The 24642-nt window shown below is 38.6% G+C and overlaps 1 protein-coding gene across 10 annotated transcripts in view; it reads right to left on the bottom strand.

The window, feature by feature from the left end:
• The window catches only part of Rnf212b (ring finger protein 212B), a 52634-nt gene extending 31819 nt beyond the window's left edge, over positions 1-20815 (bottom strand). The window contains exons 1-5 of one of the 10 annotated variants that reach the window (XR_015445795.1): positions 20622-20802; positions 18714-18814; positions 17389-17472; positions 12669-12721; positions 12052-12126 (exon numbers count right to left, since the gene is read on the bottom strand). Coding sequence is in view for 9 of the 10 variants with exons in the window: in XM_087197182.1 (XP_087053308.1) it covers positions 12052-12126; positions 12669-12721; positions 17389-17472; positions 18714-18814; positions 20622-20629 (321 nt within the window). In the remaining variant the exon portion in view is untranslated. The other 9 variants (XM_087197182.1, XM_087197176.1, XM_087197174.1 and 6 more) reach the window with 9 other exon arrangements.
• Between the last annotated feature and the right edge of the window lie 3827 nt (positions 20816-24642).

Raw genomic sequence — 24642 nt, 5'->3', positions numbered from 1 at the left:
GTTTGGATCTTAACTTTCTCCCCAAGGCTCGTGTTGAAGGCTTGGTCACCAGCCTGTGGCACTACTGGGATGTGGTGAATCTTTTGAGATTTGAGCAAAAAAGAATCCTAAAAATGCTTCCTACTAAAAGCAATCTGAAGAATTTTAATAAGATATCACAAATACCCCATATAAATGACAGCCACAACAGCCCGTCAGATGGGAGTTATTTTTTGCACTGCACAGTTTGTGATTAAAGAAATATTACCTCTCACACTGCCCTAAGGTTCCTCAACACCACTCAGTTGTGATAAAGAATTCAACTAACAGAAAATGGCCATACTTCCAAAACTACTATATAGATTTAATGCAATGCCAATTGAAATTCCAACAATATACTTCACAGAACTAGAGAAAACAATTCAAAAATTCATTTGGTACCAGAAGAGACCTAGAATAGCAAAGGCAATTATAGGCAACAGAGACATGGCTAGGGGTATCACACTCCCTAACTTGAAACTATACTACAAAGCTACTGTGATAAAATCAGCACGGTACTGGCAAAGGAACAGACCTGAGGATCAGTGGAATAGATTAGAAGATGCAGAAACAACTCCAGACACACTCAGCCACCTCATCTTTGACAAAGGAGCCAACCACCCTCATTGGAGGAAGGATAGCCTACTTAATAAATGGTGGTGGAAAAACTGGATTTCAACCTGCCAAAGATTAAACCTAGACCCATATCTATCACCATGCACTAAACTAAGATTGAAGTGGATTAATGATCTAAATATTAAAACAGAAACACTAAACTTGTTGGAAGATAAGTTAGGTAGAACTCTTGAAGACACTGGCATAGGAAAAGACTTTAGGAACAAAACCTCAGTAGCACAGAAACTAGCACAAAGAATCAACAACTGGGATCTCATCTTATTAAAAAGCTTCTGCACTGCAAGAGAAACCACCAACAGGGCTAAGAGACAACCTACAATGTGGGAAAAAATTTTTATCAGCTGTACCTCAGACAAAGGTCTACTATCTAGAATGTATAAAGAACTTTAAAAAATCAGACTCCCCAAATTCAAAGACCCAATTCAAAAATGGGCATCTGAAATGAACAGACATTTTTCAGACAAAAAAGAAAAAGCAGCAAATAAACATATGAAAAAAATGTTCAACATCACTGGTCATTCAAGAGATGCAGATGAAAACAACACTGAGATTCCATCTCACCCCAGAAAGAATGGCTGCTATCAAGAAATCAACCAATAACAAATGCTAGTGGGGGTGTGGAGAGAAAGGAACCCTTCTCCATTGTTGGTGGGAATGCAGACTGGTGGGACCACTATAGAAATCAGTGTGGAGATACCTCAAAGAACTAGGGCTGGAGGTCCCATTTGACCCAGCTATTCCCCTGTTGGGTATCTTCCCAAAAGAATTAAAAGAATAATACCACAGAGATATACGTGCACCTATGTTTACAGCGGCACAGTTTATAATAGATAAAGCTTAGAAGCAGCCCAAATGCCCATCAACTGGAAACTGGATAAAGAAGTGTGGTTTTTTTATAAAATGGAGTACTACTCAGCCATAAAGAACGAGAAACTAGAGTCATTTATAGCTAAATGGATGGATATTGAGGCCATACTCTTAAGTGAAATAAATAACACACACGTGTGTAAATACCAAATAGTTTCTCTAGTGTGAGAAACTGAAAGTATAAATAAGGATTAAAAGGATTAATAATGAATAATTGATACGCTGAAATAGGAAAAGGTCCAAAGGTGTAGGGGTGGTGGGAGGGGAAGGGGAAAGGAAAGAAGAGAAAGGAAAAATTATGAGAAAAGAAAAAAATGGAAATGTAATCTGTGTAAATAGGGAAGGGTGTAGGGGGTGAAGGGTGCACAGGTAATGGGGAAAAAAATAAGAACCAAGATACGTCATGTACAGGTATAAGCACCCAAAGATAAATGTAAATGTACTGTATACCTAAAATGTAGCAATATAAGAATAATAAAAAAAAAAAGAATTCAACTAACAATATACTGTTTCAAAAGTCTTGAATATAGGGCCGGGGATTTAGCTCAGTGGTTTCACCACCTGCTGTACAAGCGGAAGGACCCGAGTTCGATCCCCGGTACCACAAAAAAAAAAAAGTCTTGAATATAAAAAAATCCTAAAAATTTTTTTTTTTTTTGGTACTAGGGATTGAACTCGGGACCTTGCACTTGTGAGGCAGGCACCAGAACCACTAAGCTAAATCCCCAGTTCCTAAAAGTCCTAAATATTGACAGATTAACTTTTTCTTTTTCAATAAAATAATCTTAAACTTTAAAAAAATGTTTTTCCTGGGCCGGGGATTTAGCTCAGTGGTTTCACCGCCTCCTGTGCAAACCCAAGGACCCAAGTTTGGTCCCTGGTACAAAAAAAAAAAAAAAGCATTTGTAGAAGGGATTCTGGGGATGGAAACTATGGCTTTGCACATACTCTACCACTGATCTGTACCCCTATCCCTACAGTTGTTCAAACTCTTAATTCAATTAGGAATGAAGAAGCTCTGTCCTAGTAATGATTGGATTTCAACAGTATACATGATAATAATTTATATATGTTGATAAACATGGTTTTAAAGTCTTTTAAAAAAACAAAACAAAATAGAGCTGGGGATTTAGCTCAGTGGTTCTGCTGCCTGCCTCGCAAGCGCAAGGTCCCAAGTTCGATCCCCAGTACCAAAAAAAAAAAAAAAAAAAAAAAAATAGACCAAAGGTCAGAGAAGACTACTGACTATAACCAGCTGCCTGTTTTTTAAAATAAAGTTTTACTGGAACATAACCATACTTGTACATTTACACACTGTTTGTGGCTGTTTCCATGCTACCATAGCAGAATATAGTCACTGTGTCAGAGACTGCATTGCCTGAAAGCCTAAAATATTTATCAGCCTGCTATGGTCTGAATGTTTATGTCCCCCAAAATTTATACGTTAAAACCTTACCCGACACCACAGTATTAACATATGGGGCCTAGGAGGTGATTAGAATGAGATTAGGCCCTCATAAAAGAGGTTTGAGGGATCCTGTTGGCCCTTACAGGCAGGGTACCATCTTGCATGTAAACAGTAAGCCTACATTTAATCTGCTGATGCCTTGGTCTTAGACTTACCATCCTTCAGAACTGTGATCAATACATTTCTGTTCTTCATAAAGTACCTGGTCTGGTATTTTATTACAACAGCACAAACAGACTAAAACAGCTAGTAAGAACAGAAAATGGGGGGCTGGGGATTTAGCTCAGTGGCACCAGCACCTGCCTGGCAAGCGCAAGGTCCTAAATTCAATCCCCGGTACCAAAAAAACCCAAAAGAATATAAAATGGTCCAGCTACTTGGATGCACAATCTGACAGTTCCTCAAAATACAAACATTAGCCAGGCATGGTGGTGCACTCCTATAATCCCAGCTCTCTGGAAAGCTGGACAGGAAGATTGCAATGTTGAGCTCAGTTTGAGCAATCTAGCAACTTAGTAAGACCCTGTCTCAAAATAAAAGAATGACTCTGGCTCAAAATAAAAAAACAAAACAAAACAACCAAAAACGTTAAAACATAAGCTGGGCAGAGTCATGCATGACTTCCCAGCCATTGGGAAGGCTCAGACAGGAGGATCACTTGAGCCAGGAAGTTCAAGACCAGCCTGGGCAAATCTATAGGAATATAAAGTAAACTAGTGATTTCCTGGGGTTATGGAGGGTGGGGAAGATTTTGGAAATGCCTGCTAGTGAGTATAAGGTTTCTTTTTGGGGTGAAAAAAATGTTCCAAAGTTGGGCAGACATGATTACAAAACTCTGGGGATTTATTAAAAACCACTGAACTGCATACTTCAAAAGGGTGAATTTTATACTATGTAAAATTTATCTTGACAAACAAAACTGTTATTTAAAAAGTAGGTCAGGCAGGTGCAGAGTATGAGGCTTCCGGGCCAACCTACCACTACTCCCAGCACAGAGGAGGCTTCTGTATCAATGTGGTACAGCTCCCAGCGCAAAGGAGGAGACTTCCAGGTCAGCGTGCCACAGCTCCCAGAGCAGAGTAGGAAGCTTCAGGGCCAACCTACCATGACTCCCAGCACAGAGGAGGTGAGCCGCAGGGGTGCCAGCAGCAGCAGCAGCAGCACCAGCACCAGCACCACCACCACTACCCCCGTTGAAATGAGAAGACACGTAAACAGGCTCAGAACCAGACTTCCGGACCACCTACAGAAACCCCAAAGGGAAACGAGATGGAACACTCTGATATTCAACCACCTGGACTCCCTGAACTAGCAACAAAAGAGGATCTGGAAACAGCAGAGATTGTGCCCATAGTGCAAGACATGATTAATAAATCTAGAGAGGACATAGATAAAAAAATAGAGGAGCAGAGGAACATGATGGAATCCCAACACAGAAAACAAATGGAATCCATAAAACAGATGCAAACAGATTTCCAGGAGATTAAAAACTCCCTTGAAAGTCTATGCAACAGAATGAGGCAATGTGAGGACAGAATTTCAGATATAGAAGATAAGATTGCAATTAGTGACCGGGAAAAGAAAAATTGCTTTAAAATTGTAAGAGACCATGAGAAATAAATCCAGCAGCTGCTAGACAATGCAAAGAAGAATAACATAAGACTGACTGGAATCAATGAGGAAATAGGAGAGAGTGCAGATGACATAAAAAAACTGTTCACAGAAGTGATAGCAGAAAACTTCCCAAGCAGAGGAAAAGAACTTGACATGCAGACAAATGAGGCATATAGGACTCCAACTAGCCTTGATCAAAAAAAATCTACACATAGGCATATAATTGTTAAGAAACCCAATAGAAGAACAAAGTACTACAAGGAGTTAGAGAAAAGAAACAAATAATATACAAAGGAAAGCCCATAAGAATTACAGCAGACTTCTCAACGAAAATCCTCAAGGCAAGAAGAGCTTGGAGTGACGTATTTCAAGCCCTAAAGGAAAACAGCCTCCAACCCAGATTGATGTACCATGCAAAACTATCTTTCAAAACTGATGGAGAAATAAGACACTTTCATGACAAAGAGCACCTTAGGAACTTCATGAATACCAAACCAGCACTCCAAAAAATTTTAGACAAAATCCTAGGGAACGACAACAAGGACCACAACCCCAGGAAGCCCAGCAGAATGAATCCACTGGGCACGACAAGAAATTAAAACCAAAGGGGGGAGAATCCAACAAAAAGAAAAGGCATGACAATGATAAGTCAATACGTATCAGTTATAACCATCAATGTTAATGGTCTCAACTCACCAATCAAAAGAAACAGACTGGCAGAATGGCTCAAGAAGCAAGATCCAGGGCCGGGGATTTAGCTCAGTGGCACCGCACCTGCCTCGCAAGCGCAAGGTCCTAAGTTCAATCCCCGATAAAAAAAAAAAAAAAAGAAGAAGCAAGATCCAACAATATGCTGCATACAAGAAACACACTTAGGGCTGGGGATTTAGCTCAGTGGTTCTGTCACCTGCCTCACAACCACAAGGTCCCGAGTTCCATCCCCAGTACCAAAAAAAAAAGTATAATCGTATTTATTGTTTAGGGCCAGAGATTTAGCTCAGTGGCACTGTGCCTGCCTCACAAGTGCAAGGTCCCGAGTTCGATCCCCGGTACCAAAAAAAGTATTTGTTAAATCCTTCCATGTTCCTTACAGTCTGTTAAAAGCTGATATATAGGATGAGTAAGACTGATATTGTCCCTGTCCTTGAGGGTGGATGCAGACAAGGAAAAAATTATTAAAACAGTATCATATAGAATATAGATAAATACAATGTATATATACATATATATACATACATATATACATACATATATATATGTATGTATGTATATATATATATATATATATATGTATTTGAGGTCAAGGATGTTCCAGATAGATAGAATATCATATACAAAGGACCAGAGGCAACAGAGAAAGCTATTTAAACAAATAATTTAAAAACAGTATATTAGTCATTTTTCCATTACTAGGACAAAATACCTGAGACCCACAATTAAAAGGAGGAGAGGTTTATTTTGGCTCACAGTTTGAGAGGTTAGAAGATCTATTAGGAAGCTACTGCAATAATCCAGAAAGGAAACTATGATGATGGCCTGAACTAGGTTGGAGATAAAGCAGATTCGGGATATTTTAGAGGGCCAGGGATTTAGCTCAGTGGCACTGTGCCTGCCTCACAAGCACCAGGACCTGAGTTCAATGCCCTATACCAAAAAAAAAAAAAGAAAAGTAACTCAAGATATTTTAGAGAGATACAACTAACATGATTTAGTAAAGGACTGTATATATCAAGAGAAAATAATGACTCCTAGGGTTGGGGATGTAGCTCAATGGTAAAACACTTGTCTAGCATGTGCAGGGCCCTGGGTTCAATCTCTAGCAAAGAAAGGGGAGGGGAGGGGAGAGGAATAATAGATTTTTATGAGAACATATGGGATACTAATTTAAATATAGTGGTCAAAGAGGCTCCTCTGTGGCCACATTTAAACTGAGATCTTGGTGGGTGTGGTGTAGCACTGAGGACACTGAGACAGGAAGATCACCAAGAATTCAAGGCCAGTCTAGACAGTCTACATAGCAAGACTCTGTCTCAAAAACAAAAACAAACCCCAAAAAACTGAGATTGTTATTGGAGATAATAGAGTTGAACGTCATCCATATACCAATGATAATTGAAGCCATGAGAGTAAATGAGATTATCCATGTAGGGTATAAAAAGTAAGAAAAGTAGGATACAATTCTGAGAAACGCAACTCTTTTTTTGGTACCAGGGATCGAACTCAGGACCTTGTGCTTGCAAAGCAGGAAGCGGCATCACTGAGCTAAATTCCTGGCCCTAGAAATGCAACTATTTAAGAGATGAGCAGAGGAAAAGAAACCTGTGCTGGATTAACTAATGGTCAATTTAGAATGCCCAGCTGAACAAAGTCAGCGTGGTTCTCGGTGTGGAAGACCTACTTGAGAATTGTTGCCAGCATAAAAGGAGAACTGGAAGGGAAGAATGTATGCTGTTGATTTTCCTGGAGAAGCTTGCTGCAGCTAGTTTTCCTGACACAAACTCGGCTGTTCTCATCCTCAGAGGAGCACAGGTCCTGGCTTTCACTGCTGTTTTCTCCAGGGGAGCTATGGTCTTTGCCTTAAGTGTTGTTTCCTGACTTCAGTGCAGTTCCCTCAGCCTGATGGCACAGACCCTTCACCCAGCCAGTGCAGACTTTCTGGCTTCCACCACTGGCCTAATGCAGGTCGTCCATACAGACTTGCATGAGACATTGCCATGGGCTCTAGGCCTCCAGCTGGACTCGTGGAGGACACTGCCATGGGCTTTAGGCCTTTGGCTAGACTCATGGGGGACATTACAGGATCTGGGCCCTCAGCTGGATTCTTCGGGTCTCTAGCATGTGGACAGATCTCTTGTACTCCTCTGCCTTTGACTTTTTGGGTGACTATTATAAAATAGTCCTATAAATTATGTGTCCTGTATTAAATCTATTCCGTTGCAAACCCTGATTACAACAGAACCCCAAAAGAAAATACATTGGTTATGGTAGCCGAATAATGACTCAAGGCAGGAGATCATACTTCAAATGCTGCTGAGAGATCAAATATGTAAAGAAGAATAACAATTATCCACTGGATTTGATAATAAGGATGCTGCTGATATCTTCAGCAAGAGCAATTTCAGTGAGACAGAAGCTGGGCTTCAGAGGATTGTGGAGAGATTTGGGAAGTAAAAAAGCAGACTGAATGTGGACAGACACCCATCAGTGTACTCTAATGTAGTATTCTTCCTCAAGACTCCATTCTGTGTGCTCTTATGAGGGAAACCAACACACTGCCAAATCTGATTGACCTTGCTTTGTCCTCATCTTATTTCATCTCTCAACAGCATTTGACCCAGCTGATTATATAATTTTTTCTTGAAACACTTTCCTTCCTTGGTTTGTGTCTTAATCACTTTCCTCTGTACTGGGACAAAATACCTAACATCCAACACTTAACAGAGAGGTTTATTTTGGCTCAAAGTTTAGAAGTTTCAGTCCTTGCATGCTTGATGGTGTGGGAGAAGGGCCTGGCACAGAGGAAAGTTATGTTGTGGCGGCCAGGAAGCAAAAGAAGGGATTATCTGAGGAGGGAGCTTTATCCTTCAAGTCATACCCCCAGTGACTGCCTTTTCCAACCAGGCCCTCCTCCTAACATCACATTTAGCTACACTGCCCCTATGATTCAGTAACATTTCAAAAGCCCCACTTAAGATGCACCTTGAGACCATAATGTTAAATGAAGTAAATCAGACACACAGTTTAAATATTGCATAGTTTCTCTTATATGAAAAACTCAATATATAAATAAAGTGTAAAATAAAAGATAATAGAAAGTAGGGAGATAGATCTTTCTCAAATGGGAAGGATATCAAGAAATGGAGGGAAGGGGGAGAGGGGAGGGGAAGGGGATAAAAAAAACTAAGACGTATTATATACATGTACCAACTCCCCATGAGGAATGTAATCACTATGTACTACAAACATGTATTAATAAAAACTGAAATTTAAAAAAAGAGTGCATGAGTCTTTTAGAGGACATCTACATATAACCCATATGTCTGGGACACCACATTGTTTTTACTTCTCTGATTGCAGCTCCTTGCCAACTTCTCTTTCTCCACTTAATGGCTACATCTAAAGGGACTCTGTCTAGAATCTAAATGATCTCATCTATTCCCAAGGATGGCTCCCTTTCTCACTCTTCCTTTCTTTCTTTGTTCCCAGGGATTGAAGCCAGGGCCTTGGACATGCTACGTATGCACTCTACCACTTAGCTAAACCACCAACCTCTTCTCAAGGCTTTAAATACTATCTATATCCTGATGAGTTCCACACTTATATCTCAGTCTTGTCCTATATTCTGAGCTCTAGAATGGTAAATTAATCTGCCTTCCTGATTTCTCCATTGGTATTTCTATCAAGCATCTAAAACCTAATGTGTCCAAACTTATATTTTTCCTCACAACAGTTTTCTCTATTTGGCAAAGGGTACACTCAGTCCCACTAAACTCTTCAAGACAAAAACCCAAGGATCTTCCTTGATTCCTCTTCCTTTCTTATTACCCACATCCAAATAAACATCAAATTCTACTAGTTCTTCCTGGAAAACATATCTCAGAATTAAGCACATTACTGCTACCACTTCAGGCCAAGCAGTGTTGGTTAGATTTTCCCAGTAGCCTCCTAACTGGTCTTTCTACTTCTATTCTTAACCATTTTATGATCCATTTTCCCCATACTGCCATTTCCTTTACAAAACCTTTCAGTGGTACCCTACTGCACTTAGAAAAAAATCTGAACTCCTTGCCATAGCCTACAAGTACTTCCTTCTCTGATCTTATCTTGATTCACATTCCTCTAACCAGCGACAATTTGTGTTCATTTTACAGACATTTCTTGTGCACCTAATTTGTGTCAGATACCAAGTTAGACACTGAGTGTTACAAAAAAATCTGCCTTTGAAAAACTCATAATTCAGTGAGTAAAACAGATGTACAAATAAAATAAATCACTTTCTTTCCACAGTTAAGTATTTTGTAGAGTTAAAAACAATATAGGATGGAACACAAAAGACAGCAAAACTCTGCCTATGATAATCTGGGAAAGCTTTTACCAAAAAGGGAATGATTATCAGCATGCATTTCAGAAATGGCTAATTAGGCAGAGTATTATCTAGGAGTAGAAGAAAGCTAACAGGTCCATATGAAGATCTCTATTCCTTTTGAAAAATTATCTAGAGGTGGGCCAGGTGAGGTGGTGCATGCCTGTAGTCCCAGTACTCTGTAAACCAAGACAAGGAGAACAAGTTCAAGCCCAGCCTGGGCAACTTAGCAATTTAGTAAGAACCTGTCTCAAAATAAAAAATTTTAGGGCTGGGGACTTAGGTCAGTAGTTCTACCACCTGCCCCACAAGCACAAGGACCTGAGTTCAATCCCCATCCCCAGTACCAAAAATAAATAAATAAATAAATAACTTTAAAAGGGCTGGGAATATACTTCAGTGAGAAGGCTCTGGGTTCAATTTCCAGTACCATAAGAAAAAAAATCCAAAATAGGCAGCTTGACCAACTATAGGCAGAGAGTATAACAGAAAAATGCCCTTGTCAGGTCGTTACAAAGATTGGGAATAGTTAAAATGCAAATGAGTGCCGGGGATTTGCTCAGTGGTTCCGCCGAAAGGACCCAAGTTCAATCCCTGGTACAAAAAAAAAAAAAATGCAAATGATATTTAGAGTGGCAATCCACTGATTCATTTAATGACAATGTCTTGAGCATACAGTATATGTTAGGAAGTATTCAAAGTGACCAACAAATGAAATTGTATTTCAGTATAGGATTCAGACAATAAACACATACATAATATAATATGAAAGGCTAAGAGCTATGATTAGAAATAAAGTAGGGGAAAGAATAAAGAACATTGGGGCTACTTTGAGATATCAGAGTTAGTAAATGTTTGACTGAGGAAGATAGTTTTGAGCTGAATGAAGCAACTTGGGTATTACACTGCAGTTACTCAGCTTCACAGATTAGAAAAATACATTTTTCAGACTTTGCTGACTTCACCAAACTGGCCCTTCACTAAAGTGATGATTAACTAAACATTTCTATTTACTTTATCTTGACTATTTGACCATGTGTAATTGATCCTGTGATTAGGCAGGTTAAGATTCAGACTACATATAATTTTTCTACTGATCATTAACTAACCCTGTGTTTAGTTATTAACCAAAGACCTGCTCTTTCTCTTGTTCGGGTGATCTTTTTAAATATTTCTTCTTGTGTCTCAGCTGGATTTTATCTCCTCAAAATGTTAAACATAGTATCTCAAATATGATGGTTCACTTAAGCAGCTACAGACAAGATGCAGCCTAAGCTTTATTTCCTTTTATTCTAACTCCAGGGTTAGGACTAGAAGGGAAAATACATCAATCAATCAATCAATCAATCTACTATCTTCAACCAGAAAATGATTAAGTATCACTTTCTGTTTAGAAAAGGTGTACTCTCATAAGAATAAGAGCTATTGGGGTTGTAGCTCAGTGGTACAGGGCTTGTCTAGCATGTTTGGGTTTGATCCCCAGCACTGAAAACAAAATGAATAAGAAGAGTAAAGAAAAAGAGCAGTGATAAAAATCTGAAGATATATGCCAAGACAGGAATCTTATGAGGCTATATAATAATCTCAGCAGAGAACTAGAGAATGGAAAGAAGAAAAAACACAAAGCGTTTACAAGTTGACAACTCTCTCACATGAATGTCCTGCCTTCTCTCTATCTTCTTCTACACCCTTACTGCTGCTGACCAAGTCAATGGTTTACCAATATATGTGGCATCAGGAAAATACAAATATTGTCTAAAATTCAGGCAACCAGTTGTGAATTCTAAGAATTAAACATTGCTAGAAAGTAAAACTTGAAAATAAAAAATGAAGAACAAGACACACTTTAATGAACTTAGATCTGTAAGCAAAAAGTTAAGAGTTAAATTACCACATCCACTGTTTGCAGGGTCAGGCAATTTGCAGGCAATTTTTTTTTTTTTTTTGGTACCGGGGATTGAACTCAGGTCCTTGTGCTTGCGCAGCAGGTGGTGAAACCACTGAGCTAAATCCCTGGTCCTATGCAGGCAATTTTTAGAGGGTGCCCAGAAAGATGATAAGGCTTCCTAGGGCATCCTTTTGTCTTGGAATTAGTGGAACTAGGAAGTACAAGACAAAATTTAACTACATAGCAGTATTATAGGCTATCATAGATCTTAGGTCAGTAAAAAGCTAACTGGTTGAGACTGCCATCATTAAAGAAGAAAGCAAATAGAGTAGTTTCTCTCCATTGTTTACAAACACAGCCTAAAGAGAACCTTTGACAAAGGAATAAGATGCAATTAGAAAAAAAAAAGAAGAAAAAAAAAGATGCAATTAGAATTTACTCAGAAAATCCTATTTTCTTAACTTTTGTTTCGTATACCTGAGAGATATGACTAAAATACTGCAAAGCTGTCTCCACAGGGCTTTTGAAGAACATCTTCTCCTGAGGTTTCAACTACAAAGAGAATTAAGACACACAGTGAGACCATCCACAGTGGAATGAAATAAAATAATGATGTGGAATGAAATAAAATAATGATATGGAATGAAATAAAATGTATCTTCTATCTTTTACAATTGGTATCTGCAAATTTGTTGCTCCTTATCTTCCTTTTTACTATTATCATCATCATCTTCATCATCATCATCTTATAGGCCCTTTACACTGGGCTATATCTCCAGCCTTTTTAAATTTTATTCTTTTTTTCTTTTTGGTACCGGGGATCGAACTCGGGTCCTTGCACTTGCAAGGCAGGCAGCAGAACCACTGAGCTAAATCCCCAGCCCCTATTTTATTCTATTTTTTGAGAAAGGGTCTCACTGAGTTGTCTCAGCTGGGCTCAAACTTTCGATCCTCATACCTCAGCCTCCCAGAATGCTGGGATTACACATGTATACTACCATATCTTTTTAAAAAAATTCAACATATGTACTTTAAAAGTGTATGCTTCCTAGGCTCCAGGAATGAGATAAAATTGTGGCAGGGGGGAAACTTACATTGTCAGAAAGAGTCAGATGCTTGCAGGGAGTTCCACAAATGGCACATTTCTCTGGGAGAAAAGGGGAAAAAATGTTTGGTTCTCCTCAGTATGAGGTAAGATATTCCTATTACCATGTAATAGTTAAGAAGCCCAGGAAGAGCAGAAAAGGGTTCTTCCTAAAGTTAGAATATTGTTATAAAAGGACATCAACTTAAGCTCTGATCTCTAAATCAGTATTTCTAAACTAATAGGTTGAATATAAGTAAGGCTTTCACACTTTGCCTCAATTCATCTCCCTGTCTTTTTAAAAAGAATTCCCAGTTTTCTTTCATGAGTCAGAAGGGATAATTCTTAATACCCAACAGTAGTGCTGGAGTACATTTATAAGGGTATTGGTAAAAGTACAAGAATATCAATGGGTTTTTTTTGGTGAGCTTTACAACACATAATAATTACATTAATCATGGAGTATTAGTACATATACTGTACATGCTGTTCCATCTTGATCATTTTTACTTCCTCTCCTCTCCTCCTTTTCTCTCATTCCTACATTCCCTTCCCATCTCCACAAAGTCTACTTCCCTGTTTCCTACTGCTTCTCTTTTATTTTGCTCTTTAAATTATTCTGGGTTTCTCATATAAAAGAAACTATGCAGTATTTATCCTTTTGTGCCTTATTTATTTTGCTAAGCATCATAGTCTCAAGATTCACCCATTTTCCCACAAATGATTCAAATTTACACTTCTTTATGGCTAAGTAGTAATAATTGTAATAATACCACACTTTCTTTTAACCATTCATCCATTGATGGGACTACAAGCTATGTCCATAATTTAGCCAGTGTGAATTATGCTGCTGTAAACGTGGGTATGCATATATCATTGTAATATGATGACTTTAACTCTCAGAAAAATACTTAGAAGAGGAATAACTGGGTCAAATGAGATTTCTTTTTTTGTTTGTTTGTTTGGTACCAGGGATCGAACTTGGGACCTTGCACTTACAAGGCAGGCGGCAGAACCACTGAGCTAAATCCCCAGCCCCCGGCCCTGTTGTTTTATTTTTTTGAGACAGGGACTCACTATTGTAGTTCAGGCTGTCTTTGAACTCTCTATGTAGCTTAGGCTAGCCTTGAACTTGCAGTGATCCTCCTGCCTCAGCCTCCCGAGTGCTGGGATTACAGACATGTGCCACCATGCCTGGCTCTATTTTTAGTTTTTTGAGGAATCTGATTTCCATACTGGTTGTACTAATTTGCATTATCACCAACAATGTAGAAAGCTTCCTTTTTCCCCACAACCTTGCCAAACTTGCTGTTTTTTGAGTCCTTGAAAATAGTCATTCTTACTAGCATAAGATAGAATTTCAGTGTAGTTTTGATTTTCATTTCTCTAATGACCAAAGATGCTGAACATTATTATGGCTTATATCTAGATGCTTTCTAAAGCCTCAGAGATTTGAGAAGGTGACTGGATCATGCGGGTGTGATATTCATTAGTTGATTAGTTCAATGATTGAGGTGCCGGGGATTTAGCTCAGTGGTTTCACTGCCTGCTACCCAAGTGCAAAGACCTGAGTTCGATCCGCAGTACCAAAAAAAAAAGCATCACAGATTAGTTCAATGATGAGTTTATAGCTAAATCTGAGTTAGAAGGTAAAGCCTGGTTGGAGAAGGTAGGTCACTGGGAGCATGGTCTGGATCTATCTCCTTCCTTTCCCCTTTGATCCTTCCCTCTGCTTCCTACCTGCCACACCATGAGCTGTTTGTCCCTCTGCATGCTCCTCTACCATGCTGCCCTATCTTGGAGCATGCTGACTATGGACTGAAGCCTCTACAAACTGTGAGCCAAAATAAACCTTTCCTCCTTGAAGTTGTGGGTGTTGGGTATTGCATCTCAACAACAAGAAAGTGATTACAATACCCAGTTTTGACCAGGTATTTTATTTGGGGAGGGTTCTAATTTTTATGAGTTCTTTATAAATCCTAGATACTAGTCCTCTGTCCAAGGAGTAACTGGCAATTTTTTTTTCTGCATTCTGGATTCTCCAGCATATGTTTTTGGCCCTTTGTCAAAGATCAGATGGCTGAAAGTGCATGGGGTTGTTTCTGCATCCTCAATTCTATTCCATTGGTCAACTTAGCTATTTTTGTGCCAGTACTGTGTTGTTTTTATTTTTGTAGCTTTGTAATATAACTTCAAATCTGGGATTATAATGCTTCCCTGCTTTGCTCTTTTTTTCTCAGGATTGATTTGGCTATTATGTGTCTCTTCTGGTTCCATGTAAACTTAAGTATTTTCTAGTTCTGTGATGAATGCTATTGGTATTTTGATTGGAATTTCATTAAATCTATTTATCATTTTTGGTAATACAGCTATTTTGAAATTTTGGTTCTGCCTTTCCAGGAACAAGAGATATCTTTTTTCCATTTTCTAATGTTCTCTTCAATTTCTTTTTTCAGAGCACTATAGTTTTTATTATATAGCTCTTTCACTTCCTTGGTTAATCCTGAGGTATTTAATTTTTTTGAAAGCTATTGTGAATGAGACTGTTCTGATTTTTTTTTTTTTTTTTTTGGTACCAAGGATTGAACTCGGGACCTTGCACTTGTGAGGCAGGTGGCAACACCACTGAGCTAAATCCCTAGCCCTTTTCTGATTTCTTTCTTGGTAATTTCATTGTTGGTACACAGGAATACTAATGATTTTTGTGTGTTGATTTTGTGTCCTTCCATTTACTGAATTTATTAGGATTTCATGTTTTGTTTGATTTGTTTTGTTTTGGGGGTGTTGTTTGGCTGTATGGGGGAATTCCCAGGGCAATCTGAGCTACATTGCTAGCCTTTTTAAACTGTTGTATTTTGAAACAAGGTCTCACTAAGTCTCTTACTTGTCCAGATGGGGCTTGAACTTGCCATCCTCCTGCCTTAGCTTCCTAGAGTGCACGGATGTACCAGCATGCCTGGCTATGTTTACTAGTTCTAAAGGGTCTACTGGGGGAGTTTTTTTGGGTCTTCTATGTAAAGGATCATGTCCATCTCCAAATAAGGAGAGTTTGATTTCTTCCTGTTTCCCTTTTATTTCTTTCTCTTGCCTGATTGCTCTGGCTAAAGTTTTGAGTGCTATCATTAAAGTCCTATCTCTTACCTCTTTTTTCTTCCCTTCTTTCTAAACTATTCAATTTCTTCTTCCTTTCTCCTTCCCTCATTCTCTACATCCCAATGACCTTTACTTGAAGTCACTCTGGCTACTTGACAGCAAGCACATACTGGGTATAATAAGAAACTCCTCAGTTATTCCTTCCTCTTTTCCTTTTGTTAATATTCCTAGATCTCACCTCAATGTTTTCTTAGTCTCCAATTAGTCCAATCTCAAAGATGCAAATATAAAATTCCTCATCTTTTGTTGTAAAGTGAAATTTTAGTAGTGGTGCTGGTTATTGATGAAGATACATGCCAAGTCAGGGGAAAATATCACATAGCTTATGCTTCACAGAGACACATCACTTCAAAGTGAGCTGCCATTACCATAGTGAAATGCTTTGTTACATTAGCAGGTAATTTAAAAGGGTCATGAGACTCACACAGAAAAAAGCTTCTCCAGAGACTAGCTAACCTGAATGTTCTTTCCTTGGGTTTTTCCCAGTCACTCTTCCATATTGCTCCCAGTGTGAACTAGCAAGTACAATTCATTTTTTTATTTAAGAAAAACAACAACAAAATTCCACAGCTCTTGATAATCTACAGGATAAAGTTCAGGATCTTTAGCCTAGTATACAGAGACTTCCATTATCTGGCTAATCCACCTCTCTAGCCTCATCTTTTACAATCTTTTACTTTACTTTTTATATTCTAACAATCCCAACTATGTATAGTTCTCTGCACTACTTTGGTTTAGTTTTGCAGTAGTAGGGACTAAACCCAGGCCATACAACTGAGCTACATCCCCAGCACTTTTTAATTTTTTTTTTTTTTTTTTTTTGAGACAGGGTCTTGATAAGTCAAAGTTGTCCGGGCTGGGCATGAACTTGAGATCCTCTTACCTTTAGCCTCTCAAGAATACTAGGATTGCAGGAATATGCCACCATGCCCATCTCTCCCATGGTTTCATATCATGTTTTCATATATGCTGTTGCCTGAAACTGGAATGATCTTCTCCTCCTTATCCACTTGGAAAACTCTAGTTTATTATCCAAAACAATACTTCGGCAGTACCTCTTCTGTGAAGTCTTTCCTGATCAAAGCACAGTACCCTGAGTCTTCTGGGAATTTATATAACTACATACCTAGTAAGGGTTTTTGTTTGTTTTCTTTTGTTTGTTTTTCGTTATTTTGGTTTATTTGTTTGAGATAGGGTCTCACTATTTAGGCTGGCCTTGAACTTGAACTATGTAGCCTAGGGTAGACTCAAATTTGTGGTGATAATCTTGCTTCACCCTCCCCAGTGCTGGGATAATAGGCGTTCAACCATGCCGAGCTCCCTAGTAAGTTTTTGTTCTTATTTCACACAGGGTCTCACTATGTTGCCCAGGCTAGCCCTGAACTCCTGGGCTCAAATGACCCTCCTACCTGAGCATTCTGAGTAGCTAGACCGTAGGTACATACCACCATATCTACTCGCCAAGCCTTTGTATTTCTTTCTTTCTTTCTTTCTTTCTTTCTTTCTTTCTTTCTTTCTTTCTTTCTTTCTTTTGAGACAGAGTCTAAATATATAATCCAAGATAGCTTTAAACTCACTATTTAGTCCAGGCTGGCCTCCAACTTGAGATTCTCCTGCCTCAGCCTCCTGAGTGCTGGGATTACAATCATGTACCACCAGGCCTGGCATCTCAGCACAGCAAACAAAACAAGAGCAATTGTAAATTCAAGTCTCCTTTCTAAGGCATAACAGTTGTAAGAGTTTGGTCATATTATTCTCTCTGGGTCAGTTTCCTCATTTGTAAAATAGCTATATAATAATTATTACCTAGGTACAAGAAAAAATGTTTTTTACAGTTTTTTTATTCGTTTGTTTTTTTGAGACAAGGTCTCACTATGTAGTTCAAAATAGCATTTAACTCATTATGTAGCCCAGGCTGGCCTGGAACTCATGGCAATCTTCCTGTCCAGCCTTCCCTGTGCTGGGATTATAGGCGTGTGCCACCATACCTAGCTATAAATTCTTGTTGAGAGCTTTCTATATAATTTTTGGAGAAAAATCATTTCATAAATTGTGATTAGGGTTGTCTGAGGTCTAGTGTCTTTCCCATGTGAGCTGGCTATGGTATGCAGAAACAGAACCATAACTCCATGTGCCTCCAGTCACAGCTGAGGCCTCAATAGTTCCATGATACTGTGACGCTCAAGGGCAAGATTACATCATCTTAAAATATCCTGGTTCCTTGAGGAACCAGTAGTAATAAGAAAAAAAAAGAAAAGTTTCACCTGAGGGAAGGACAAATTCCTTTTTAACCTGCTATCTCATCCCACCTACTACTGTAAGAATGCTCTGCCCATCTCACAGTCCTCATCAACCTAAGATCCTCATCAGCATAAGATTACTGCTACCCTCTGACTCATCTGATAATCTCTCAGATTACTGTGTGCACCCAATAAATAGTGGGTAGTTTAGATTGTCTTTGTCCACTCTGGCATTGACCTCCCAGCCCCCCCCCCCCCCCCCCCCCCCCCGCCGTGTACTTTGAAAGTGTGTCTCTTTGCCTTTCTTTCTTTATCCCTTGCTGCACCCCTCTCTAGGCAAAGTGGAGGAGTGATTGGCCTCTGAAAAATTCTTTTTTAAACTACAAGGTCAGCATCATCATTATCCCACCATCATCATTTCTGACCCATTGTGGCTTTTTCTGCCATAGACTTCTAAATACTGATAAGTACCTTTTGTTACTCAAGTAACAAATTTGCTAAATCATTTAGCACCATTCTTTATTAAGGGATGCTAATTTCCAAAATCGACAGTTTCTGAAGGTATCCACATCACTATTGGCCTACCAAGTGATTTTTATCCTAAATCAAACAGAGAAATGGCTAATCACTGTATCTAGGTTAAAAACAATTAAATTACCCACCCTGAGTCACACATTTTTTACAGAAAATATGGCCACAGCTGGTGACAAAGAAATGGGCCCCATCTTTTCGGAAACACTGGTTGCAGTGAAACCAATCCATTCTGGAACAGATAAAGAGAAAGAGTAAGAATGAGGTGGGGTATAATATAATTATAGCTGGTCCAAAATCTATATAAAATTGTTTGCTTAGTTTCTGATAGTTTATTGAGATGTGGACACATCATTGTGAACATTCTAATTAACTGTAAATAAGTACACATAAGATGAGAAAAAGACTTCAGACTATGCTATGCTAATACATATGCATATATATGCACATGTATATGGCAAGATATATATATATATATATATATATATATATATATATATATAGGTGCACAGTGGTACCTCAGTTCACGAACTTAATTTGTTCTACAATTTTCGAAAAGATGGCCACATTCGTGTTTGTGTGGGAAAGATGCCTGCAGTTGTGTTTCTCATCTGATGTAGAGTTTACAAACAAAAAATTCTGCCAAAGGCTTTTGTTTGCAAACCAAATTATTTGCGAACAAAAGCATTCACGAAGTACCGTGGTATATGGCATAGCCAGAGAGAGAGAGAGAGAATGAATAAGAAGATAGTGGTGAAATTGTTTTTAAAAATATGAGTATTCATGTGTGTTGCCTTTACACTTTGTTTTCCAAATTTTCTGGATTAACTCATGTATTGATTTGTAATTAGAAAAACACTCTTAGAAAACCAAATTATTTCTTTTTTTTTTTTTTTTTGGTACCAGGGATTGAACTCGGGTCCTTCTGCTTGTAAGGCACGGGGCAGAACCACTGAGCTAAATCCCCAGCCCACCAAATTATTTCTTAACAGTTTCCTGTGACACATCAACAGTGGAAGCAAGAGGAGTTAGTAGACCAGAAAGAGGTCCCATATAAGTCACACATTTTATACAAAGAAAATGGGGTTTGGTGAATGACAATATGGTTTTAGCTTGTATATTTTCCCATCTATTCTACAGAAACTCAAAATCATAGGGGCCTTGAAAATCATTTACTATTTTGTCTAATACTATCATTTTTTCAAAAGATGTAGCTGAAGGCCACTGAAATTAGCCTCAAAGTTCCATATCTAGTTAGAGACAATTCTGGGATTAGAATCCAAGTCTCATGACTCCTAGTGTAAAGTTCTTGCTCTCACATTAAATAGCCTTTATCTTAGACATAGACAACCACACATCCTACATTTCCTACCAACACCAATCTCATACAATTTGCTAAGTACATAACCAGGTAAATGTTACCTGTGGGATCTTTAAACAAATTGATATAAAAAATAAGGATGAGCTATAATGTAAGTTTAAGGAGTATGCTATCTCAGGATATATTATTTCACTTGATTTCCTTCAAAATTAATTGGAAAAATAATCAAAACAGAAGGTAATTTTTTCCCAAGTCTTTTCCTCTAAAAGCCTTTTTGTCCATATGCATCTTCCCTAAGCCCCCCCAAAAAATGGTTTACGAAGGTTTGCTAAGTTAATGAAGGCCACTCTGCACCACACGTCAATAATTTTGTCACATAAGGCAAGATTTACCATAAAAAGTTACTGAATAAACAGGATAACGCAAAGGCCATGAGCTTCTGATTTGTATTTCCTGCTCAGGGTGCACTGACTTTTCACCAGGTCGTCAGGGAGTCTGGAGAACCACTGGGAAGGCCCTGTGGTCGAGGCCGACTCGCTAAGGCCAGTACCGGCAGTTTAATCCAGGCTGCGGAGCGGCACCTCATGCGACAGTGAGGGCAAAATTCGCCCGGGTTCTAGGACTGATGGGAATTCCGCAGCGCAAATTTCCCAGTTCTTTTTCTAGCTACCTTCCCTCCACGGTGGCCACTGTGGTCCCAAAACGTCCCAGGTCTCACCTAAACATCCAGTTCTCCTCAAGAAGAGAAGGAATGGCGGGAAAATAGCCGGCCAGGCGCCCCGGGGCGGGCAGGAGGGAGGGCGAGGTAGGCTGTGGCTAGCCTGGGGCGTGGGCGGGGCCGACGAGTGAGGAAAGAGTGGCGCCCCGGGGCGGGCAGGAGGGAGGGCGAGGTAGGCTGTGGCTAGCCTGGGGCGTGGGCGGGGCCGACGAGTGAGGAAAGAGTGGGCGAGGCTCGGTCCTGCGCTAAACTCGTGGGCGGGGCCTGCAGTGGCGCTCTGGGATCTAGAACCCACCCTGAGAGGCCAGGAAAGTTCACCTCATTTAAGGATTGAGGATTAAGTGACTATGGTCTAATCTCACGTGTTACTGTGGAAACAGAAAGTGAAAATAAACCTAACGATGTTCCAACAGAGGACCAGAACACGCTAGAAAATAAGAGTTACAAAACAGATGAAAGCGTAAACCGTATTTTTGTTTTTTTAGTACCGGAGATACCTTGAGCTTGCGAGGCAGGCGGCAGAACCACTGAGCTAAATCCCCGGCTCGGTAAACTATTTTAAATGAAGGAAATAACGGATGCTTTCTAAGAACAGCATAAATCAGCAATAGTAAACTTTTGATTGAGACAGAACTGTTGGATATTCATTGAGAACTAATCTCAGGGATAATCTTTTAAACTTTTAAGGAATGAGGGCAGAAAAGAGAAAGGTTTTGTTTTTGTTTTTTAACTTTAAAATTTTTATTAGTACATGTTCGCAGTAGATAATGATTTCATTCATTGTGGGAAGTCGTACATGTACTTAACACATGTTAATTATTTTTACATCCTCTTACCCTCTCCACTTCCCTCCTTTTTTGAGACAAGGTCTCTCTTAGGTAGCCCAGACTGGGTACCAAAAAATCTTGAGTCCTTTTGACTCAGTATTGAAAAAACATTCCATGGATACAGAAAAAATAACCCAGAACAGTCAAAGCAAGGCATTTTCCAGGAAAATGATTGGATTTTAAAGATAAGGAAAAATTTTTTGAGCACCCAGACAAAAAGTACTAGTCATTTATAAGAAAGAAAATGAGATTTCTCCAAAGCTACATGTTATGTTAACAAGACAACTGAAGCAGGGCATGGTGATGCATGCCTTTAAACCTTTATCCAGCACTCTGAGAGGCTGAGGCAGGAAGATTGCAAGCTCAAGCCCAGCCCAGGAAATTTAGCCACTCAGTGAAGCCATCCCAAAATACAAAATAAAATAAAACATGGGCTAGGGATCTAGTTCAGTGCAAAGGGCCTGGCTTCAACTCCAAGTGTTAAAAAAAAGAAATTGTCAAGAAAGGAAAATGTGATCCAAGAATTTTATATCCTTCATACTGTGTTCAAATATAAAGGCTACTGACAAAAAAATGTGACCATAAACTTTTCCTGAGGAATCCACTACAGTAGAAGTTCTCAAAGTATTGTTCTCACTAGTCCTTCTCATTTTAAAAATTGCTGAAGAACCCCAATGAGCTTTTGTTTATGTGAATTTTATTGGTCAACATTTACTGTGTTGACCAATAAAAGCAAGAAATTTAAGAAAAATTAATTTATTTGAAAGCAACAATAATAAATCCATTAAATGTTAATATATAGAACTCACGGAAAATAAATTTTCTGAAACAAAAACAATTTAGTGAAAAGAATGGCTTTGTGGCATATTTGTAATTTCTTCTGTAGCATAATAGAAAGCAGGTAGAGTCACATATTTTTCTACATTAACTGTTGCAATATGGCATTTTGGCTGAAGTGCCTGAAGATCTGGGCTCACTCAAACATGTAGGTGGAAAAGGAAATAGTATTTTAGTAGCCTTTTCAAATAATTGTAGACATTTTTCTTTGCTACTATGCCAAAATTCAGGAACTGGGAGTTTGTTAAAAGTTAGTAGGAAAGTGGAATCTGGAACCATATCAATGAACTTTTAAATACTTTGTCACATTAAAATTCATTGGCCTATATTGCATTTCAAATAATCTTTTACCTATGCATGATTTTACAGGACCTCTTACATGCTAGGCAAGCACTCTTCCACCTAGCTACATCTCCAGCCCTCCTTTCCTTTTCTTTTTTTTAAAATTTTGAGTCAGGGTCTCACTAAATTCCCCACCCTACCCTCAAATTTGCAATCTTCCTGCCTCAGCCTTCTGAGTAGCTGGGATTATAGGCAGACGTGGATGATTTTGTAAAAACCTATGTTGAGACCAAACTGGTCATTTGGAAAGTACTGGTTCATTTATGCACATTTTGTTATACAATATTAAATACTGAAATATTTCATTATATAGTATTCTAAAAATCACTTTTGTTAATATTCTACCTATCTCATCAGGTAAGTCTTTGAATATTGACAAATTATCATGGTCATAGTTTCAGATATGTACAAGGTTTCCAAATTTTAGTTTTCATCAGAAAACATGAATTTATCATTGGCAATACATACCATTATTTCCTTTGAAGTGGCAAACTAATTTTGTTTATTTTTGAAACAATATCTGCCAAATACCTGAACCTGCGTAACTGTAGCTGTCGCATGTGTCAGTTGTTCCTTCAAGTAAAAATGGTGTTTCATGATCCAAAACAGTTAGTTCCACTCACAACTTGAACTGTTGCATAAATATTTTCATTAGAAATACTCTTCATTCTACATAAATATCCTGGGTTGTAGAAAAAGAAGAAAATTACCAAAAAAAATTTTCAATTTAAGAAGAGGAAAGATTAATTTTGGATTCCAATTTCAGAGGTTCCAGTCCATAGTCCTCAGGCTCCCTCGCTTCTGGGCCCAGGTGAGTCAGAGCATCCGGGTGGGAAAAGTCTCAGCAGAGCTGCTGCCCTCGAGGAGGCCCAGGGAGCAGAGAGACTCAAACAGTGTTTTGCAACGTGAACTTAGCATTGACAAAGAGACATAATAAAGATTTCACTGGCACATTAAAGAGAACTCTGTAACAGTCTCATTAATGTTGATGCCAAAATTATGGAACATATTAACAAAGATAATCCAATAACATTTAATAAATTGTACATTATGACCAAATGACATTCATTGTAGGAATCAAAGATGGTTCAACATAGTAAAGTCCTTTCATATAATTTATTATAGTAATATTTCTGAGGACAAATATATGATCATTTCCACAGTTGCCCATAGAACATTCATAATTCACATCTGTATCTGACTTAAAAATTCAATAAAGTTGGAATTAATGATTATCTCCTTAACATGATTAAAGTGTGTGTGTGCAAAAGCTAGCATGTTTTTTAAACGAGGACCTGATGGAGACATTCTAGCTAAAGGTAGGAATGAAGAAATCATCCACTACCACTTAATATAGTATTGGAACAGTAATGTAATATGAGAAGATAAAAACATCTCTTTTAGCAGATGTTATCAGTATATGTCTGGAAAAACTCCAAGAGAATAAATAGGAGACTGCTAAAAGCAATAAGAAAATTTAGTAAAGTAACAGGTTATTCAATTAAGCAGGGTGGGGGCTATAACTCAGTGGTAGAATGCTTGCCTAGACTGTCATTCCTAACACCACCAAAAAGAAAAAATGTCTATTTAGAGAATAAAATAGGAGAGAAGAGGTTTTTTTTTTTTTGGAGACAGAGTCTCACTATGTAGCCCAGGCTGGCCTCGAACTCTCAGCAGTCCTCCTGCCTCAAGCCTCCTGAGTGCTGGGATTACAGGCATGTACCACTACACCTGGATTAAAAACTCCATATAAAATAGTAAGCTGGGAGTGTAAATCTGTCAGTATATGTGCTAGCCCTGGGTTCAATCTCCTGTTCAAAAACAAGACAAAACAAAACAAAACATTAACTAAGGAAGATAAACTAGTTAGACAATAACTGAACAAAAATGTGCAACCATACTGGACAAAGTCTGTAATCCCAGCAGCTTGGGAGGTAGAGGCAAGAGGACCATAAATTTGAGGCCAGTTTAGGCAATTTAGGGAGACCCTGTCGCACAATAAAATTTTTTAAAGG

The sequence above is a fragment of the Heterocephalus glaber genome, unplaced genomic scaffold (genome assembly GCF_053883595.1).
Source record: "Heterocephalus glaber isolate CG9 unplaced genomic scaffold, H.glaber_assembly_v1.0 deba00001662, whole genome shotgun sequence".
NCBI classification, from domain to species: domain Eukaryota; kingdom Metazoa; phylum Chordata; class Mammalia; order Rodentia; family Bathyergidae; genus Heterocephalus; species Heterocephalus glaber.
This window is presented reverse-complemented; position numbering and strand designations above follow the sequence as displayed.